Genomic DNA, 16,328 nt, shown 5'->3' on the forward strand with positions numbered 1-16,328 from the left:
AGGGGAAATATACCTAATACTCCTGCCTATTTTCCCTACAACAACCACCCTGTGAGGTGGGTTGAGCTGAGAGAGAGTGACTGGCCCAAAGTCACCCAGCCAGCTTTCATGCCTAAGGGAGGCCTAGAACTCAGAGTCTCCTGGTTTCTAGGCCAGCACCTTAACCACTACAGCAAACTGGCTCTAAATGAAGGGGAAAAAATGAAAACATATGACAAAGAATTGTATTTCAGCCCTGGGGATTTGGATTATGAGTTTGTAAGTGTGCAGTTTGCAGTCTTGCATGCAAGCTACATTCATAACAATTTTACAGACTGATGATAGAAAGAAAAAAGGACAGTAAGTCAGTTAAAGTATTTATTTAAATAAGTCACTGGTTCATAATTTTGAAAATGTACTGAGTCACAACAAAGGAAGTTTGTTATGCAATCTTTGGTACTCTTCCATTATTATTGTTGTAAAAGAATGAACAAAGAATCAACTCTCTCAAAAATTATCTACTAATTGTTGCATTTGGTTGGTTCTGTGTGTTCTTTCTTCTATAAAAATAACATCTCTGGGAATATGTGTCAGTGTGGAAAGAATGTTTAATCTATACTCCGCAGGCTTCAACCATCTGCAACACAGCAAGTCTAACATTGTTTATACAGTATATAAAATTATATAGTTTGAGCCTTTAAAACCATTATCAGTAAAAGGGAACAATTTTAAAGTTATGGGCATTAGGATTATGACGAGAAAAACACAATAGAATTTGGAATCTATAGAATCCAAATTATACCCTATGTTTCCTTTTATTTCTCTCTTTTATACTTAGTAACTAATCTCCAAATAGGCTTCCCTAAAGCAGCCAACCTTTAATCTATTCCCAGAACTCACAAGGTAATAATAATGTAATACAGCTAAAGTTAGGTATAGTGGCTTTTTGGAGTTTTGCTGAATGAAGTGTAGAAAGAATGGAGAATTTCTTACATATTACAATGCCCATGAAAATGGCTTGTCTACAGGAGATACGAATTTAAAAATCTAGGTCTCTATCAGTATGGAGGGAGATATCCAGTGAGATACCTGAAGGTTTTGTCTGGGACCAGTGCTCTTCAGCTTTTTCATATGTGATTTGGACAAAGGGATAGAAGGGATGCTCATCAAATTTGCAAACAACACAAAGCTGGTGGGATTGGTAACACCTTTGAAGACAGGCTCAAGGTTCAGAAGGAACAACAAAATGCAATTCAATGGTAAGAAATATAAGGTTTTGCACTTACATAAAAAATAGATGCACAGATATAGGATAGGCAGTAACTGGCATGGCAATAGTACTTGTGAGAAGGATCTGGTAAACTACAGATTAAGCATGATCCAGCAGTATATGGCAGCTGCCAAAAGAGCTGATGCAATTTTGGGCTGCATTAACAGAGGCATAGTTTCAAGATCACATGAAGTGATAGTTACTCTCTAGCTTGCTCTGGTCAGACTGCACCTGGAATACTGAATCCTGCTCTGGTCACAACAGAAAAGGATACTGAAAAACTGCAAAGAGTGCAGAGAAAAGTGACAAAGATGAACTGGAACTGGATATATTTAGCTTAAAGAAGAGAAGGCTGAGGGGAAGCATGACAGCATTTCCAATACTTAAAGGGCTGTCAACAGGAAAGAGGGTGTGGATTTATTCACCAGAGCTCCTAAAGTAGGACAAGAATCAATGCATGGGAGTTTTACAGACGAAGATTGAAGTTCAAAATGAAGAAGAATTTCCTGACTGTGAATGCTAACAGTGGAACAGCCTACCTGTCAGAACCTCCAGCAATTAATCTATCAGCTCATTAGTTGCTTGCTTTGTTTCTGCCATTCTTCGGGGGGGGGGGGGGGGATAAGGAAAGGGAAAACCATTAACAGAGATGGGCTGTTATCTGGGGCCAGGAATGTCCAAGGTTGCACCAACATGAGAACTGGCCAAGGAAGGGGGGCTGGAGAAGTGAGGGTAAAAGTAGACTGGAAATGCACGGGTGTCAGGTTTATGTTCAAGCCCCAATACAGACTCTTGAAATCCAAAGCAGATTCAAAAAAGACTTCATTTATTGGAGGATACATGCAGCCATAAGCCAACCATTACTAAAACTAAAGCCCGTGTAATTTTCCCTCTACTTTTACCCCCCTTGTCCCCCCTTCAGTCTAGGCGTCACTTTTGGTTCTCATAGATGTGTGGTCTTGTACATTCCAATTCCTGATAACATGTCTTCTTTCTGGCCTTCAATCTTCCTCAGGTTCTGTCCGCTTTCACTGCCCCCCCCCCCCACCAGTGAGAATGGCAGAATCAAAGCAAGCTAAAAAAACATTCCCTAAAATCAAAGTATACCATTGCATTTACTATACTAATAAAGCAGTCCTCTAGTTGATATATATCTTGATTGCTGCAGATTCTGACAGTGGGCTTTTTAGTTTCAGCAATGCTTTGAAGCTGCATGTACATCTCAGTAAATGAATTTCTTTTTGAACTTGATTCGAGTTTCAAGAGATCCATCTTCGTTGGGATTTGAACATCGTAGATCTGACACTACCTCCTCAGGTTGTGGGTAGTCCATCACTCCATCAGGTTTTCAAGCAAGGTTGGACAGCCATTTGTCTGGGACGGTCTGAAGATTCCTGCCTGGGCAGGGGGTTGGATTAGAAAACGTCCAAGTTCCCTTCCAGACCTATGATTCTATGAAAAATAGTGCTTTATTCTTTGTGCCAGCACAAGTGGTGCTGTTTGGCTTGCCTGCTGCACTTAATTTCACCGTAGGCAAACATTTCCATTTCAATTGGTTATTGTTTGCTGCAACAATAATGCCCCTCCCCCCACTGTCACCACCCTCCACAGTGATTTTGTAAGCTACCTGCCCCCTTCTGAAGGAACCTTGACCGATGAACTTGTCTCTTTTTTCTTTTTTATTGCTTCGGTGGAATGGAGAAAGGCAGATTTTTTTTTCACAAGTTCACTGGTGGAATGGTGAAAGGCTGCCACCCCACCCCCCACTTTTTAAAAAAGAATTACAAGTTCACCAATGAAATGGTGAATGGGAGACTTTTCTTTTTCTAGCTAAGTGGAGTTGATAAGAGTTCTGTATTTTTCCCCTTCTAGTCCAAGTGATTGGAAGAATTCTAAAGCAGTTTTCTTTTTGTTTTTGTTGGTCCACCAGTGGATGCACCTGAGAGGAAGGTAACAAGTATGAGGCGGTGTCAATAGAGGAGGGTTATACAAATGGTCTATCTATAAAACACATGTCCTCAAAGATCTGCCTATGGAAAAGGGACTGTGGTGCTTGCTTTCCTAACACAGGTGGAAGGGGTGAAGTAGCAAGAATCCACCAATTGAGGACTGTGGTAAGCACAGAATACAAGGACAGAATACAAGGCTATCATCATGGCCAAAGCAGAGGAAGGGACTGAAATTCAAAAAATGATATTTTAAACTAGCTTTACTTCCAGTCAGGAGGCAAGCTGCTCAGGAGTAGGGAGAACATTCCTTTTCCCCCTCCTTCAGTCAAGAAACATTCTATTTTATTTTCCATTCCCAAACAAAGTGGTCCTTGGGCAAAAGGTGTTCTTTATGACATGTGTGTATGAATACTGTATCTTCTAAATTTCTTGCCTACTTTGTTTATGGCAGGGAGCCCCCAGAATTTTAGCTTTCTTGGTTATGGCAAAAAGCCCCTTATGTTTTTCTTTCAGCCTTCTTCTCCTGTAGCTGACTCGAGTGCAGAGTGAATCACTTCTTAAAACTGCCCCTATTTGCCCTGCTAGTCTATGAATTCCTGCTTTATCTTTCTCTCATTAAACTGAATGGAGACTATCTGAACTCCTTGCCTTTCACTGATGTGAACATGCTAAATTCTCCTAGCTTTTATTTGACTCCTTTGTATGATAGCTTCAAATATGGTTTGTGCTTCATTCCCTGTAAACTGATTATTTGATTGTTTTACACCATTAGTTTCAGATAAATTGTACTGGTCAATTAGTAATTATAGTTTTATTTTTGGACTTTCAGAATAAGCATAAGCCTGTTCAGATCCTGATAGCACTAGCAATGTGGGATGTCCCAATTTGTAATACTCAATTTATTAAAGCCATTAATATTGAATGATAAAATTAGTCAGAATTCATGCTTAGCTTACTTTTAGGATACATTACATTGTATTCCCTTGCTATTAAATTCTTATTAATACTGATACTCTAAACATAAATAATACATTTTTACAAGAAAGATAGGTAATTCACAATGAAAAATGAAACTCAGAATCCCTTCAGCTAAACAGATTCTTACTATGAGATTACAAGCACTATATCTCATCTCTTTGGGATGCTCAGAGTAGGAGCAAAAGTGCAGCAAATTGAATCATTTATTAGTTAGGCTCTGGCTTTTTGTTTCAAGAAGTATTTTATAATAAACAAAGAAAAAAGACCTCGTTATTTCTGTTTATATAATAAATTCAATATTAGTAAAACTAGCAATGATGATTCATATTTTAGTATATAAAGATTATAGTTATAGGTGAAAAGAGTAGCACATACAATTTTCATCCACATGGTCTGGTTCAGCAACTATTTCAGTCTTATAAGTAGCTTTGTGTAAACCATTAGAAACCATCAGACTAAATGCTCCCATTTGCATATTTATAACTTCTCTGTAAGAATGAAAGTGTCAATTTTCACTTCCAAAGGCGTCAAAAAACAGTTTAGTCACATTATCAGTCAGTTCATACTGACTGATCATAGCATCTAACCCAGATGCAAGAGAAGGGTTTGCCTTTCTTCGTCTTTTGCCAGACTTAGGTAATTCTGTGCTGCAGCCCAAGTTGCTTCATCTACATGCTACATCTGTTTAAGTCAACTTCAGAAATTCCAATTAAGATTGCAGGACTTGGCAAATGGGGTCAGGCTGGTGCTCAGTCCAGAGCATGGTCACCACAAACCCTAATTGGTTGTTCCCCTGCTTCTTATCCTTCCTGTCCATTCAGGGACAGCAAGTCTTGCTGGCTGGCTCCTGTATGGATTGTTCCTCTTCATAGTTCCTGTGTCTTTTCTTTGCTTTCCCAGATGTTCACACACACAGGTGCCTTCACCACCATTCCCTTCCTACATTATCTCCTTTGACACTGATACAGGCCCTTCCTATTTTTTTTTCTTTTATTGTTGCTTTGTGCTTTTGATGCTGTAATAATCAAAGCAACAGGGAACAGGTTATTCTTTTGGTCTTACATTCTTCTATAGGCCCATAGAAACTTTGTAGCAACTGATAGTTCAGCTTCATAGAAACAAAGTAGCAACATTCCTACCCTGCAACTGAAATATTTTTTAAAAAAATAAAGAGAAGGAAAGAGAAGCTTTGTAGTACCGTGGGCAGGGTGTGGGAAAGCAAGGGGAGCATGCTTCACCCAGTCTGAGCAGAAATCAAAAGGGTTGTTATGTATATATGTAATTTTTATTAAAGAAATTTTAAAAGAATAAAAAACCATACATATTTTGAAAGAAAAAAAGTAATAAGTGAAAAAGTGCGAAGAAAGAAATAAGAGAAAAAAAGAAAAGGAAAGAAAAAGTTATAAAGAAGCAGCTTCCGGCCTTAACAGCAGTTACAACTACATTTATATTTTACCCTCTATAACTTCTAAGGTTATAACATAATTTCCTTTTTTCCATAGTCTACCCTTTCTAATCATCAAATCCATAAATCACAAGTAAAAATCAAAAGGGTTGTAAGGGTTAAATGAAATACGAGTTTCTAGGGTTAAGGATAGTTCATTGACTCTCAGTTGACAGAACTCTTCTATTCTGGACTGATTTCTGCAATTCAGATAGTGAAAAGGTAATCAGAAGAAACATTTTTCCAGAACTCACTGGTAATCTGTAGTGGCGCTGTATCCACAATATCTGCAATATGGATGCTTTGTTCCACCTTGAAATTATGAACGTTTAAGCCTTCTTTTTCTTTCAATAACTTATCTAAATGTTGCTTCAATACATCCTAACATTAGGAGATAAATCAAAGACATATGGACACAATTAAATTAAAATAGAATTTTAAATTCTGTTTGTGGCTGGTTAAAGAAATAGGCTGAAAATAATACAATAAAATTCAATAGAAATAAATGAAGACATTTTCACTTAGGAAACAGAATTCAAATAAGCAGGTTGATGTAACCTAGGAGAAACCTGACCAAACTACTTATGAAAAAGACATTTAATTAATAGTTGATTGAATATGAATCAGCAGTGTGATAGGGCTGCCAAAAATGTAGATGCAACTTAATCTGTATCAACAGATGTGTAATTTCCAAATCATGAAAAGTAATATATTGTTCAGACCCCACTCTGAGTACCATGCCTAATTTCGGCAGTTCACTTTAAAAAGAATTCAGAGAAAGTGGAACAGGTTAAGAAAAAGGCAACGAGGATAATAAGAAACTATATGCTATGAAAAGAAATCAGAATAAAATTATTCTGAAATAAATTCTGGAACCTATTTCAGAGGTTAGAGTCAAGGCCAACATAAACATTTCTGTATATAAACAAATAATAGTTTGCTGTGCTGACTCATTCAGCTCTCATCAGTTCTAGCTTAGGTTGTTCTGCTGAACAAAATTTGCAATCAGTATTAGGTTAAGGCAAGCCAGGAATAAATTAACACCCTTCCTTTGTAAGAGACTTGTCCCTTTGGATTGGTGCCTGCAGAATACAGTAGAGTCTCATTTAACTGACCTTCGCTTATCCTACATTCCATCTTATCCAACACCCCTAAAAAACCCACAACAACACGCATAAATCGGCGACGAGAAAAGTGTGCCGCTTGTTTGCGAGTGTGAGTGTACTCCTTCTTGTTGCTCCTGACGGTGTGGCACCGCAATGCAAAAATCAATTGCAACAGGTGCAGAGGATCAGGTTTTGTTTTGTTTTTTACCGCACTCAATCGTTATTGTGTGTTATCCGACATTTTCGCTTATCCGACGTTCTGCCGGCCCATTTATGTTGGATAAGCAAGATTCTACTGTAGTTACATAGCCATTTAGAAATATAAACTTAGTCCTAGCTTGCCAGGGAGCCAGCAGTAAAGTGTCAAGACAGTGAAGTTCCTGGGCTAGTTTAGCAACTGAGTAAAGAGGCTAGGCTGCTCAGCTTCTGAAAGGTAGTTTAAAAGAAAGAGAGCAAGAGTGTGCAATCCAAGTAAAGTGTTTTTAACAGATCCCCAGAAATTTCATGCCCAGTCTGACTTCTGTGATGAAACCCCAGTTAAACCTTTTTAACTAACTAGAAATGAATACAGAATGGGAAGGGGAACTTTCTGATATGCAAAATGTTCCTGGTTTTAGGAAGTGGGTCCATTCCCTAGAGACTAAGATGATGGACCAAGCCGAGGCAGTTAGAGAAGCGTGTGGAAGAGGTCTTCAGGGAAGTTAGAGGTGTGTCCCACTCCCAGGTGGGAATGAAGGTCTCAGGGCTGGACAGCAGCATAGCTAGCCTAGGCCTGTCCAGAAGGGACAGGCTCCACTTGAACAGCAATAGAACCAAACTGCTGCTAATTTAATATTAAAAAGGTTGTAGAACAACTTTTAAATTGACCTTATGAAGAAAACCAACAGGAGTGGGCCATAGAAATAAAGGGGAAAGTTTTTCAAGGGGTCTTATAGGAAACAAACTCATCCATAATGACCAGCACACAGCTGGAAAGTATAACTATATCAAGAGAACAATAAGTGGAACTAGCAAAAGGAATTGAGGAGCTGCACCACGTCAAATGCCAGAAGTCTCCAAGCCAAAAATAGGGTAATTGGAATATTTGGTAGGAATGGAGAATATAAATACATTTATGAGCTCCTTTACACAATTTCTTTCCAATATTCTGTTGGGTTAGAGGTCTAAGAGCTGGCTCTCACATTGATAAAGAGGCTAATAGCTATTTTGTAATCAATTTCTAGATGCAGTGTAGCCCAACTTTTCCAAAAAAAACAAGCTTCCTCCCCTTATATCAAAAGAACGTAAGAAAAAGAATAAAAACTTTCTTGCTCTGATTTCCTTATATATAGGCTTCTCATCTGAAAACAGAATACTTGCAGGAATTCTTATATTGCTACTTTAACCTGCTTTTTAATAAATCTTACTAATCAATGATCTAAAAAAGCTGTAACAACTTCCAGTCCAGGCAGCTACCACAATAGCCTGGCAAGGAAAAACAACTTAGATACAGAAAATTGAGGGTAAATATAATAGCAATATTCAGATATTGAAAAGACTGTTGTATAGAGGAGAGAGTGGGCTTGTTTTGTAACCCCAGAAGGTAAAATTAAAACCAAGAAGCTGAAACTGTAGGTTACTCTGATTAGATATTAGTAGGAATTTTGTTGCAGTAAGAGCTCATCCTGTGTCTGACTGCCTAATTTGTATCTTTGTTTCTTCCCTTTCCCCCTTTTCTGAATTTCCCCCTTGCAGAAAGGAGAAATTGCTTAAACAAGCTATCTCTTCCTGAACTGCTTTTCTTTCTAGCACAGTCCTTCTCTAAAAAGTGCTAGCTGCAAGTTAATTAGCACCTTTGGCCTGCTTGCACTGCTATCTGAAATTAAAAGGCCTTATTCAGTTTCATCCTAAAGGCTTTCTTGTGGGATCATAGCCACCTGCATGCTAAGCAAACAGCCGGTGCCAAGGCATTCCTTTCAATGGTTATTCCCCAATGTGTGCTTGTTTACTCTCTTGTAATCTTTTTCTTTTCAATGAATGTAAATACAGACATTAATTTCTCCCTGCTAATTGTCCCAGAACAAGAGGTGAGAATTCCAAGGGATGGGGGAGTGGGGAAAAGGGCCTATAAGATTTACTCCTTTTCCCCAGCCTCCTCATGAGTCAAGTTCCGGAACGTAACCTTCCCCATGCTGTTAGGGCTCACCTGGCTGTTTTGGGGTCCTTCTGATGCTATAAGTATTTAGGGGTGATTTCTTAAAAAACCTTTTTCAAGATTTATTAACGTCCTGGAATCTCCCTTAGTGTTCTTGTTCTTTGGCATCAATCCTGAAAATTCTAAATTAATTGTTACATGCAGATCAACAGAAACAGAGTTGTCAACCAATGGAACAGACCGCCCATGAAGAATCATGTTCCTCTTCATTGAAAGCATTCAAACAGAGACTGGATAGCTGTCTGAAATAGTCTAGCTAATCCTGCACCAACAGAGGGTTGGATTAGATAACCTCTGATGTCTCTTCCAACTCTATGCTTTTATGATAATTGGAACAGCGATTGCAGTAAAAAATAGAACTTATATTTGATACACAGCAATCACTGGACATCTCCTGTATACATCTCCCTAGCTTTTCTACAATAAATCAGATGTTACTATATTCCTGTGTGCCCATTTATCTATTCCATCCAGCTTGCTAGGACCCTGAGGCATTTGACTGGGAAGGATGTGCTAGAAATATTAAATATATTCCATACATACATTGCATGTATAAACAATCACAGGAAATGGTAATACCTACTATGGTGATGAAGAATTTCAGGTATAAGCTCGACTCCAAACCCTGATTTGATCAGGAATATATTATATCCACTCAGACTAGGTTTATACAACATATAGGTTATTACCTGTTCAAGAAATTAGTTCTTGAGTTGAAAAAAAAAAGTATACATTCATGTAAAAAAAAAACCCACAAGCAGCAAAATTAGACACCTGACATTGTTGTTGTTGTTCAGTTGTTAAGTCGTGTCTGACTCTTCGTGACCCCATGGACCATATTGTGCCAGGCCTTCCTGTCCTTCACCGCCTCCCTGAGTTTGCTCAGTTTCATGATCATTGCTTCAGTGATGCTATCTAACCATCTCATCCTCTGCCGTCCTCTTCTCCTTTTGCCTTCAATCTTTCCCAGCATCATGGTCTTTTCCAAAGAGTCCTCTCTTCGCATTAGGTGACCAAAGTATCTGAGCTTGAGCTTCATTATCAGTCCTTCCAATGAGCAATCAGGGTTGATTTCCTTTAAGATTGACTGGTTTGACCTCCTAGCAGTCCAGGGGACTCGTAAGAGTCTTCTCCAGCACCACAGTTCAAAGGCATCAGTTCTTTGGCACTCAGCCTTCTTTATGTTCCAGCTCTCACAGTCATACATTACTACTGGAAAAACCATAGCTTTGACTATGCGGATCTTTGTCAGCAAGGTGACATCTCTGCTTTTTAATATGCTATCTAGGTTTGCCATAGCTTTCCTCCCAAGGAGCAAGCGTCTTTTAATTTCATGGCTGCAGTCTCTGTCTGTGGTGATCTTGGAGCCCAAATAAATGAAGTCTGTTACTGCTTCCATTTCTACCCCTTCTATTTGCCAGGAATTGATGGGTCCAGATGCCATGATCTTAGTTTTTTTAAGTTGAGTTTCAAGCCAGCTTTCGCACTCTCCTCTTTCACCCTCATCAAGAGGCTCTTTAGTTCTTCTTCACTTTCACCATTAGGGTGGTATCATCTGCATATCTGAGGTTATTGATGTTTCTCCCTACAATCTTAATTCCGGCTTGTGATTCTTCCAGCCTGGCATTTCTCATGATGTACTCTGCATATAGGTTAAATAAGCAGGGTGACAGTATACAGCCTTGTCGTACACCTTTCCCTATTTTGAACCAATCGGTTGTTCCATGACCTGTTCTAACTGTTGCTTCTTGGCCCGCATATAGATTTCTCAGGAGACAGGTAAGATGGTCTGGTACCCCCATCTCTTTAAGAATTGGCCAGAGTTTGTTGTGATCCACACAATCGAAGGCTTTTCCATAGTCAATGAAGCAGAAGTAGATGTTTTTCTGGAACTCTCGTGCTTTCTCCATGATCCAGCGAATGTTGGCAATTTGATCTCTAGTTCCTCTGCCTCTTCGAAACCCAGCTTGTACATCCGGTAGTTTTCGGTTCACCTACTGCTGAAGCCTAGCTTGTAGGATTTTGAGCATAACCTTGCTAGCATGTGAAATGAGTGCAATTGTGTGATAGTTTGAGCATTCTCTGGCATTGACTTTCTTTGAAATTGGAACGTAAACTGACCTTTTCCAATCCCATGGCCACTGCTGCATTTTCCAAACTTGCTGGCATATTAAGTGCAGCACTTTAACAGCATCATCTTTTAGTATTTTAAATAACTCAGCTGGAATACTGTCATCTCCACTAGCTTTGTTGTTAGTAATGCTTCCTAAGGCCCACTTGACTTCACTCTCTAGGATGTCTGGCTCAAGGTCAGTGACCACACCAGCATGGACATCAGGGACATTAAGATCTTTCTTGTATAGTTCTTCTGTGTATTCTTGCCACCTCTTCTTAATCTCTTCTGCTTCTGCTGGGTCCCTGCCTTTTTTTGTCCTTTATCATGCCCATCTTTGCACTAAACGTTCCTTTGATATCTTCAATTTTCTTGAAGAGATCTCTAGTCTTCCCCATTCTATTGTTTTCCTTGATTTCTTTACATTGTTCATTTAAGAAGGCCTTTTTATCTCTCCTTGCTATTCTCTGGAAATCTGCATTCAGTTGCTTATATCTTTCCCTTTCACCCTTGCTTTTCACATTCCTTCTTTCCACAGCTATTTGTAAAGCCTCTTCAGACAGCCATTTTGCTTTCTTGCATTTCTTTTTCCTTGGGATGGTTTTAGTTGCTGCCTCCTGTACAATGTTACGGACCTCCGTCCATAGTTCTTCAGGCACTCTGTCTACCAAATCTAATCCTCTAAATCTATTCATCACCTTCACTGTGTACTCACAAGGAATATGATCTAAGTCATACCTGAGTGGTCTAGTGGTTTTCCCTACTTTCTTCAATCTAAGCCTAAATTTTGCAGTAAGAAGCTCATGATCTGAGCCACAGTTGGCTCCTGGTCTTGTTTTTGCTGTCTGTATAGAGCTTCTCCATCTTTGGCTGCAAAGTATATAATCAATCTGGTTTCGGCATTGACCATCTGGTGATGTCCATGTGTAGAGTCGTCTCTTGTGTTGTGGGAAAAGAGTGTTTGCTATGACTAGCTTGTTATCTTAACAGAACTCTATTAGCCTTTGCCCTGCTTCATTTTGTACTCCAAGGCCAAACTTGCCTGTTTTTCCGATTACTCCTTGACTTCCTATTTTAGCATTCCAATCCCCTGTGATGAAAAGGACAGCTGACATAAGCCGGCCCAAATGATCAAGGAAAAGAAATCCTCATTCTTTTGGCATCCTATGGCTCTTTTCCCCCCCCCCCCCCCAAAAGACTCTTCTCACCTGCAAGATCAATCCCTGCTGAGATATGGATTGAGCATTTAGTGATGAGCTAAGTGGTTTAATCTTTCTTGAGCTATCTTCATTTATATTCCAGACTGGCCTCCAGTGTCTCCTGCTGAAAGCCATAAACTAATCCTTCAGCTGAAAAATGATAAAGCAGTTGGGTAGAACTGGATCCCTGCTGAACTTTTGGCAATGGTATTGCTCTCCAGATTCCTGAGGACTGGTCTCAGGCCATAGCAGTTCAAATCTTTAGAAAAGGAAATAACTCTGATCTAGCAAATTATCTCCCAGCTAGCCATCTAAGAATAGTTAGTAAAGTGTACTGTAGGAAATTGACTGGATAACTCAGAACAAGGGTTTGGTTGAGGACCATGCTGGATTTGGACTACAGTTCACATTAACTCACTATTTAGTGTTATATCTTCTATGGAAAAATATACTAATTGCCCAGTATGTTGCCTTCATCAGTTTAGAACTGCTGTTTAATTCAATTTCCAGAGATAAGCTTTGTGCAGAGCTGGTAGCCTCTTCTGCTGATCAAAGACTCCTACAAGCTTCCAGGAATTTCCTATCATTTTTGGATTTTGCTTGGTGTAAGATGCTAATAGTATCCCAGCTGAAACTGTGGTTGAGTCTGTCCATGTGTTGTAAGATTAAGGAGTTTTCATCATGTCTTCTGACTGCTAGTGGATATGCTCTGCTATGCTTCTGCCTGTCTGTCCTACACAGTGGCTGTTACAGTCCTTGCAAGTATGTTGTAGATGACTCCTGTTTTTTCTTCTTGGGCTACTGGGTATTCATGATGGTCAAATCTCAAGATGAAACTGTTCCTACTGCTATGATTCTTGGTATTCAAACTGAAACACCTCATATGCCTTTGGATATAATTCAGTCTGGGGCTGAGAGTCCTTCTTATAACAAATCAACTCATTTATCCTCATGGATAAATGTCAATGCATAACCTTATGGAGGCTAATTATGGCAAATTATTTTCTGAGATAACTAATGTTCATAAAGACATTAGCATACTGGGTAACAATATTACCGCTCTAGATTGCGACATGAATTTATTATGAGAAGACATTAACTCTATGCAAGCTCAACTTAGCAAGTTACAACAGGAACTGGAGAATGCTAAAACAGTAATCACTCATTCTCATTAATTCAGGCTGAAGGCAGCAGAATCTACAGGATATAAACCTGCATGACAAAGCTTTGATTAAATTACAAGGAGAGTTGACCTTCAGACTTAAAGATAAGGGGTCTTCCCACAGATATACAAAGTACAGAAACTTTGCCTGATGTCTTGGGAAAATACTTGCAAGAAATACTCTTTGTCCTTGGAGGTGGACCTGGAAATAGACAAAACTTATCAAGTCAATGGAAGGGTTGGGATCCCCAAGAGTGCTCCTCTGATTATTGTCAAATTTCATAGGTTTGCTGTTCATGATATGGTTCTGAGGAGGGCATATGAGATCGCTTCATTGAAATTTAAAGAATACAAATTGCACATTTTTCTTATTTCTACTTTCTATGATTTTTTGAGGAAGGAATTTTCCTTGGCCAGTCCCTGGTTAAATAAAAATCTATTAAAATTTTCTTCTTGTCTGATTACACAATGACTAATTATCACATCTTGGAATGCCTAAGTTATCTTGAACAGAATGCTTTGCTTTGTTTTTGGCTGGTCAGCATCACCCTCTGCTGGTTCTTGCTCCAATGTTAACTTTAATATTTCCCTCCTTTTTACAATAAGGGTGGGTAAGAGGGAGGGGATTGCGGTGATGAACTTGTTCTCTATGGAAATCATAGGTTTTTGTTTATTTTTGTTGGTTTAATTTTTTTGGTTCAATATGTTTGTTTTGTAGTTTTTACTTTTAGCTATAGCTCTTTAACTGGTTCCCTTTTTAAAATAACTTTCTGTATTCATATATTATCTATGCACATATCTGTATCATGAGTATTCATTGTTTTTAATGTGGTTTATTTCCTATGGATTCTATGTGTAGTTATATTTAATTTCTTCCTATGCTTAGATTAAGGATATTAAGTTGGAATGTAAAAGGGATGTGAAATGCTATTAAATATAGAAAGATATTTAAAGTAATAAATAAACCTGATGTTATATTTATACAAGAAGCTTGTATTACACATAACACATTTTTGGTCTGAAATTGGATGGCCAACTATTTCATATATTAGTGGAAACAGTACTATTGCAGCTGGAGTCATATTGTTAATTAAGAAAGATGTTAACATCATAGTAATGCAAGTATATATTTATGCTTATGGGGATATTATTATATTATTATATGGTTAGTCACACAGTTAGCCAGATGCTTAGACTGGATTTGGCATTTTTATCCACCTATCAAGTCCTTCCCAAGGATCTGGGATAGGCAGATATTGCTGTGTGATGGTGTTAAAGATCATTGCAAGATATAAGCTGTTTTGCAATATAAGTCTTTTGCAATTGACTGATGGTAATTTTGTCAATGCCAATGGTCTACAAGTGGTGCTCCAAATGTTTTGGAATTGCACCTAAGGCGCCTATAACTATTGGTACTATCTGCTTTTTTTTTTTTTGCCATAGTCATTCTACTTCTATTTGCAGGTTTTATATTCTGATTTTCTTCAGTTCTTTCTCTTCTATTCTGCTGTCTCCAAGTATTACAGTGTCCACTATCCAGACTTTTTTGTCTTTCTTATCAACAATTGTTATATCTGGGGTGTTGTGTGGCAGGTGCTTGTCTGTTTGAATTCTAAAGTCCCAGAGCACTTCAGCTTCTTCTATTTTCTCTTACTTTCTCTGCTTTGTGGTCCCACCAGTTCTTGCTTGCAGGCAAATGGTATTTCTTGCAGATATTCCAATGCACCATTGTTACTACTTTGTCATGCCGTTGTTTGTAGTCAGTCTGTGTGATCTTCTTGCAGCGGCTAACTAGGTGGTCCACTGTTTCTTCAACTTCTTTGCAGAGGAGACATTTGCTGTCTCTTGCTGTCTTCTCAATTCTAGCTCTGTATGCATCTGTTCTTAAGGCTTGGTCTTGTACAGCCAAAATTAGCCCCTCTGTCTCTTTCTTCAACTTTCCTGCTCTTAGCTATTGCCAGGTCTTGTTGTTACCTGCTTTGTCGGCTAGTTTTTTTTTTACTTACAAAGTATAAACTTTATAATTACAAAGTATGTAATACTTTGCCTTGCCATGTCTCTTTTGTATCATTCATTTGGTCTTTCTTGTAGACCAGTTTGGTCTCTTTGGTATTCAGTAAGCCTTCATGGTGTACTAACTTCAGTGCTTCATTATCCTTCAGATACTCTTTTAATGTCCTTTTTTCTTCTTCAACTGTCTAGTGTACTTGCAACATTCCACACCCACCTACGCTCCTTGGTAAGTAGAGTCTGCCAACATTGTTGCATGGATGAAGGGCATGATTTATTGTCAGTATTTTTCTGGTCTTCCTATCCAGGGCTTCCAGTTCAACTTGAGTCCAGTCCACTATTCCAGCTATATATCTAATGACTGGAATTGCCCAGGTGTTAATCGCCTTGATGGTATTTCCGCGACTGAATTTGGACTTTCACTCTTCTGATGTATTCACTACTAACTTTTTCTTGACTTCAGTGTGCTTGATGTTATCAGCCTGCCCAGATATTTGTAATGATCTTCTCATCCAGACTCGATGTTATTTCCATTATCCAGTCATGTGGCTGGGAGTCAAATGCTTTCTTGTAATCGATCCAAGCTACATTCAAGTTGGTCTTCCTTCTGTTACAGTTTTCCAAAATCACCTTGTCGATTAGGAGCTGATCTTTTGTTCCTCTGCTGTTTGGGCAGTTTCCTTTCTGTTCAGGCAGAAAGAGCTTGTTTTCCATTAGATTCTGTTGGACTGCATCAGCTACAGCAACAGTTAGCAATTTGAAAGTTGTTGGTAAGCAGGTAATTGGCCTGTAGTTGCCTGGTGCTGCCCCTTTTGCTGGATCTTTCATTATCAGGTAGGTTTTGCCAGATGTTAACCAATCAATTTCACCTCCTTCCAGTATGTTGTTAAACTGCTTGGCAATGAGTGGGTGCAGACCAGTCAG

The 16,328-nt window shown here is 38.8% G+C and overlaps 1 protein-coding gene across 4 annotated transcripts in view; it reads right to left on the reverse strand.

Moving 5' to 3' along the window:
• CEP72 (centrosomal protein 72) overlaps positions 1-16,328 on the reverse strand; it is a 122,317-nt gene that overhangs the window by 40,587 nt on the left and 65,402 nt on the right. Inside the window, exon 11 of one of the 4 annotated variants that reach the window (XM_088150204.1) lies at positions 5,415-6,001. The exons of the other annotated variants lie outside the window; for them this stretch is intronic. Coding sequence (XP_088006330.1) covers positions 5,828-6,001 — 174 coding nt within the window. The 3' untranslated portion in view covers positions 5,415-5,827. Of the gene's footprint in view, positions 1-5,414; positions 6,002-16,328 lie in introns of those variants that run through there. 4 annotated transcript variants of the gene reach the window in all.

This window comes from Python bivittatus, unplaced genomic scaffold (assembly GCF_059951505.1).
Source record: "Python bivittatus isolate LINGU-HERP-01145 unplaced genomic scaffold, Pbiv_v1 ctg000610_np1212, whole genome shotgun sequence".
NCBI lineage: Eukaryota > Metazoa > Chordata > Lepidosauria > Squamata > Pythonidae > Python > Python bivittatus.